We start from the raw sequence: 6,000 nt of genomic DNA on the forward strand, positions 1-6,000 counted from the left end.
GATGCATGGCAAAATACACTAGAAATATATGTTAGGCTACATATTTACATATTACAGGGAAGGTTGGGGATGAAGTGTAGCAGAATTGTAGTCAAAACATGTTAACTACAATTTTCCTACATATTATGAAGTAAGAATTGTTTTCTTAAGATGTTTCCTTCTCAACAGCCTCAGATTTAGCCTTACATCTGACTCTTTTCTTAAAATTGACTTTGCAGTTTGTCAAAATAATAAAAATTTCATTGCACATATATGTTTCAGGGTATATGTTTATACATTAGGGGGGGGGGAGTATATAAAGTTTATTTCTGGTGCAAATGAATGTAATACACAGTCCAAACTATATATTTTCTATGCTTTACTCGTGTTTCAACTTAAAACCTGTAAATTGAATCAACATTGATTAAATTTTAAATGGACAAATGCATAGGAATTATATAATTTGGGCTATATATATGCACATTAAGGAGGAGGACAGGGTAAAATATTGTGGAATTTCAGTCAAAATGTGTTAACTGCAATTTTCCTACATACTACAAAACAAGAACTGTTTTGTTAATAAGTTTGAACTTACCTCTCATTTACATCAGAAATAAAATTTACCCCCACCCCCCTAATGTGCAAATATATACCCTGAATTGTTATATATAGGGGTGGGGGTAAAATTTATTCCCGACTAAAGTGACTATTATATGTAGAAAGAGCATAAAAAAGGCATCAAGTGGTATATTCACTTTATTTGTATTCTTAGCTAACTGAATAGTCTGTTATTATAAACCAGTAAATATAGCCTATACCAAATCATATTATTGAGTTAGGAATAAAGTGAATGTACTCCTTGTTGCCCTTTTTTATGCTGATCAAGAATATAAAAATCATTTATATCGGAAATGAATGTCAGCCCCCCCCCTATACATAACAATTAAGGGAATATATTTGTACATTAGGGGGGATGGGGGCAAATTTTGTTTCTGATGTAAGTGGAAGGTAAGTTCAGGGAGGATAAAATTCATTTCCAATAGAAATGATTATTATATTTGTAATCAGCATAAAAAAGGCATTGAATGGTGGGTAAAGTTCTACCAAATCATATTATTGAGTTAGGACTAAAGTGAACACGTTGATGCCTTTTTTTATGCAAATATACTATTACACTATTACACAATATACTATTACTATTACAAATATAATAATCATTTCTATCAGAAATGAATTTTAGCCCCCCCCTTATATATGCCAATTCAGGGTTAGGTATATATAGGGGGGGGGCTGAAATTCATTTCTGATAAAAATGATTATTATATTTTTTATCAGCATAAAAAAAGGGGTAAAGTTCTACCAAATCATATTATTGAGTTAGGAATAAAGTGAATACACCATTTGATGCCTTTTTTTATGCTGATTAAAAATATAATAAACATTTCTATCGCAAATGTATTTCAGCCCCCCCCATATAATATACCTAACCTAACCCTGAATTGGCATATATAGGGGGGCTGAATTTCATTTCTGATAGAAATGATTATTATATTAGTAATCAGCATAAAAAAAGGCATTGAATGGTGTATTCACTTTTGTCCTAACTCAATAATATGATTTCATAGAACTTTACCAAATGGTGTATTCACTTTATTCCTAACTCAATAATACAATTTGGTAGGCTATATATTTACCTATGAACCTTACCCAAATTTTGTGGCTTAGCATTTTGTAATATAACAATAATTTTTTGTTAAAACCAGATTTGTGTTTTTTTTTGTTTGTTTTTTTCAACTGATGAGTTTTAATCTTTGTTGATAATAAGATATTAAGTAAGTGAGACAAACCTTGGCTGTACTAAGTCCTGCACAGCAAATGTCAGTTGAGATCCTAGTATCACATTATTAGGTAGATCTTCATCTAAACAAACTTCACTAACTGGACATGGGACTTTTCTTAAAAAATCTTCCTTTCCTTCATCATTACATGTTGAATCATAAGCTATACTATTAATTTTATAAAACATTGTTTGACATGCTTTATTCCTATCTATTAATGAAGAATTGCCATAGTAGCCAAGAAAATATCCTCTATCAAGGAGTGCAAATGTATATGTTTTAGATACATGTCCATCTGAAGATATGTTCCCAAAGACATAACCTTGAGTCTCTAATTGATTCTGTAGTAAAGTCTTTTGAAAGCCAAACTTTGTGATAAAATGAAAAAATTGCTGTCCAGTATCCCATGTTCCTTGAATCCTGAGAAGCTCAACTGAAAGAAAGGAGTGGATAAAAACAGTGAGTGTGAAAACTCCAATCATTCTGTTCCATATCTTCAGTAGGATTTTTCAATAAAAAATGTCCAAAGAGTTATTTGGTTCATCACATAAGACTATCAAACACTTTAAGTCAAAGCTGAGATGAGCAATTATCTGTAATACGTTTTCTGTTATTTCTTTCCTAAGGTACTACAGTTGAAAGACAGAAAGTCAGGACGAAACCGAAAAAAATATCTTTCGTGCGAGCGAAAATTCCATTTATAAGGATCACCATTTACATTTCTAGAAGAAGAGTTTTGTTCATCGTCCTATTGAAGTTTTCCTCAACCAAAGCGCTTGAGTGCTAAAAACTATTTATAGTTCGGAATCATTGACACTTTTGCACCATTGGTATTATCCTTTTGTATAATAATTTACTTTAGGCCCGATGTAAAAAAAGAAAAAAAGAAAGCGGAGTAACAAAAAGAAAAGAAACAAACGCTTAGACCAAGGAATTTTATTTCTAACCACCGAAATATGAAGCCGACGGTATAGAGAAGTACCTTCAATAAGTAAATTAGCCAAAATACGATGAGCCTGCTAACAACAACTGGGTATGGGTAAATGTGATCACATCTAAAATGGTACTGCCTACGGTGTGAAAATTGTTGCCAAAAGCCTAACAGATTCATTATTTTTGACTAGCCAAAGCGTTCTGAAATATTTACATCAATTTGGCCTGTAGTAGCATCTTACTTTAATATCGTCCAAAATGTCTTTATTAAGCCTTTAAAGTGAAGTCCCTTGAAATCACCGAAGTATTGCAAGGAAGAAAAACAAATGTACTAGTCAAAACTTCTATTCAGAATACTTTACTGTAATGATTGTAAATTATTCTTAATAAAACTTTCGAATGCGATTTATTTTCGTAGTTAAAAATTCTAACTTTACTGGATTTTCGGATTATTTAAAATGAGGGAATATACTCAGTTTACATGAACAATTGATAGATATCTTTGAAATAAAAGTGTGAGCAAAATGAATGAACTTTTAGAAGTTTTGTGAGTTGAGGGTGCAAGAATATGTTTAAAAATTAATATTAAGACGACAAAGTCACTAAGGCTAGGAATAAATGAAGATGAAAAGGTGACATTCCCTAACGAAAAGAATCATCTGATGGACCGCTTCACTTACCTTGGTAGTATTATTAGCAAAGGCAGTATGGGCAGTGAAGATGTTAAAAGTATAATAGCTAAGGCTCAGGGTGTGTTTTCAGAGTTTAAAAAAGTTTGGAAAAATAGGAGGATAACTCTGCAAACCAAGATCAGAATTTCAGAAGCTACAGTGATGACTGCTCAAATTTGGCTCCAAAGAATGGGCACTCCAAAAAGCGGATGAAGATTTGCTAGATGTTTTCCAGAGAAATGGCCCACGGATTGTTCTGGGTACCCGGCTGACGGACCGTATTTCAAACAGTAGGCTGTAAAAAAAGTGTGGTTCAATGCCACTTTTAAAGGCTATAACGAGAGAAAGGTTGAGATGGCTATGCCTCGTTCTGCGGCTGAAGAACGACAGATTGCCAAAGATGGTCCTTCTTGGCCAACCGTCTAGGGCTAAACGGAAAACAGGTCGTCCGCGGTTGGGGTGGGTGGATGTCATAAAGAAAGAAAGATTTAAAGGAAATGGGAACTTCTTGGGAGTGTATAAAGAGGGAGGCTTTGAGTAGATTGGGATGGAGGAACGTGCGTAGCTGTGTTGGCCTCAGGCAGCTTGGTGACGTGAAGAGTTGTTAGTAATAGTAGCAGTACAATGGGCAAGCCATATGTAGTTAAAAAACGAGTTAATACAAATAATAATAAAAAAATAAATACAAAAGATGTTTAACAATTTATTGAAAAAATAATGGTTTTAGGTAAACAAAGACGAAAAGTGGGTCAGAAGTAAGAGCTCCAAATAGGGTGAAAATTTAGCTTTTGAATGTCAATTATTGATATGCTTGTTTGAAACAATGAGAAAATTTACCTATTATGTATTTAAACCGATTTAAAAAAATCAAATCAAAAAAAGTAACTGCCTATATTTGTTTGAAGACTCAAAATAACAAAATGCAAATTCAAAAATAACAAATACAAAAGACAGTTAAAAATTCATTGGAAAAAGGGGCAAGATTTAGCTTCTGAATATCCATCATTAAAAAAAGAACAATTTCTGAGAATGGAGAAAAATACTTAGCGTTTGAAATCACAAGTACGTTTACTTATTTTGCATGTAAACCGACCATCAAAAAGAAAATTCAGGTCAAAAAAGTAACCATGCCTATATTCCTCTAAAGACTTATTACTATGAATCCCTTGATTCCTGTTCATTTTTAGTTACTAATGGATCTTATTTTGATAAAATTAGCATTTTCTTATTAGACGGATCTCAGTTTACTAACAATTCGAAAGCCGTGAAATCTTTACAATACGACTTGAAACGTGGACAGCAGGGGATAATATCACTAAAAAAAGAAGCTTATTCGATGACAAAATATTTGAGAAGCTGTTGCTACTAAAAGCAAATTCACAACTACATTTCCTACTCCAAATCAGTTTGACATTCATATTTAATCTAGTAATGTCAATCATACATTGACATGCTTTATTCGAAGTGCGTCTGAAGGAAAAGCAGACAATAAATAATGCGAAGTGTCTAGCCTAGTCTTGACTGGCATTATTCACCCTGCCAGCAGCATTTTTTTTAGGTGAATTAATTTTGGACAGCCGCCTGTGATTGGACGGCCTTCTAATATTTCGAAGGCTATAATTGGCTATCGAGTCAAAGCCCGCCCTGTTCATAACAGGGTAAATAATGTCAATCAAGATGAGCCTTTTGGGTATTTAAATACAGGAAAACTCTCCCTTGGTGCCAATTAAAAAAAAATAGAGGGAGGGGGCAATTTTTTTTTCTTTCAATGAAAATACCAAAAAGGTATTACAAAATATACTACCCCATTGGGAATGACTAAATGCAAAATAATTAGTTCGGCTAGTACTTGTAAGAGACTATTCACGTATATTTTTCGTCAAGTCCTTAGTTTTCATGTTTAGCTAGTTTTTAAGTATTTGTTACAACATTACTTAAAACTGGAAAAAGGCAAATCTTTACCTTTACGTCCACAAGGACGAGTGGTGAAGTAAGAGGGGGTTTGCTTATATAAAACAATAAATTAACTGCATATTGTTTAACGGTTTTATTTGATTATATATAAGAACTTATATATATATAAGAGAGTTAAACAATAGTAGGGGGAGAGGTAGTACCACCGTGCGAACAACGGGACAAACAAGAAGACAACCAATCAGTGGAATAGAATCCGTGTACGAACAAGATCAACGACCGGGACATGTGACATCATCAGATAAGGAAATTTCACATCGTGAATATTCTTATCAGGGAGTTAGAAATACTGACGGGATAAGATATCTGTTTGACACAATTTCTCCATGAGACATGTTTATAAATTTGGAAGGTTTCATAGGAATTTAAAATGTATCTGTGCATACTTGCCAGAACATAGGAAACGTCAGAGATTAATTGACATTTGAGGGGATTTGAAAGTAGAAACAGAAGGGTAAGGCATCTCAGGGAATGCTAACTCAATTAAGAGATAAATAATAATTTTTATTTTGGTGGTTCTCGACTGTTTTCTGTATAATACATAAGTACCATTTAAGCAGCGTTGTCAATATAAAATATGCTTTAACATTCTAGGATACTAAAAA

At 33.0% G+C, this 6,000-nt stretch overlaps 1 protein-coding gene across 1 annotated transcript in view; it reads right to left on the reverse strand.

The window, feature by feature from the left end:
• The window catches only part of LOC148954194 (integral membrane protein GPR180), a 46,064-nt gene extending 43,557 nt beyond the window's left edge, over positions 1–2,507 (reverse strand). Inside the window, exon 1 of the mRNA XM_089086969.1 lies at positions 1,827–2,507. Within this exon, the coding sequence (XP_088943095.1) occupies positions 1,827–2,299 (473 nt within the window). The 5' untranslated portion in view covers positions 2,300–2,507. The remainder of the gene's footprint in view (positions 1–1,826) is intronic.
• Positions 2,508–6,000: the final 3,493 nt, after the last annotated feature.

The sequence above is a fragment of the Artemia sp. Qi Xiang Cuo genome, chromosome 3, assembly GCF_049724085.1.
Source record: "Artemia sp. Qi Xiang Cuo chromosome 3, ASM4972408v1, whole genome shotgun sequence".
NCBI classification, from domain to species: Eukaryota; Metazoa; Arthropoda; class Branchiopoda; order Anostraca; family Artemiidae; genus Artemia; species Artemia sp. Qi Xiang Cuo.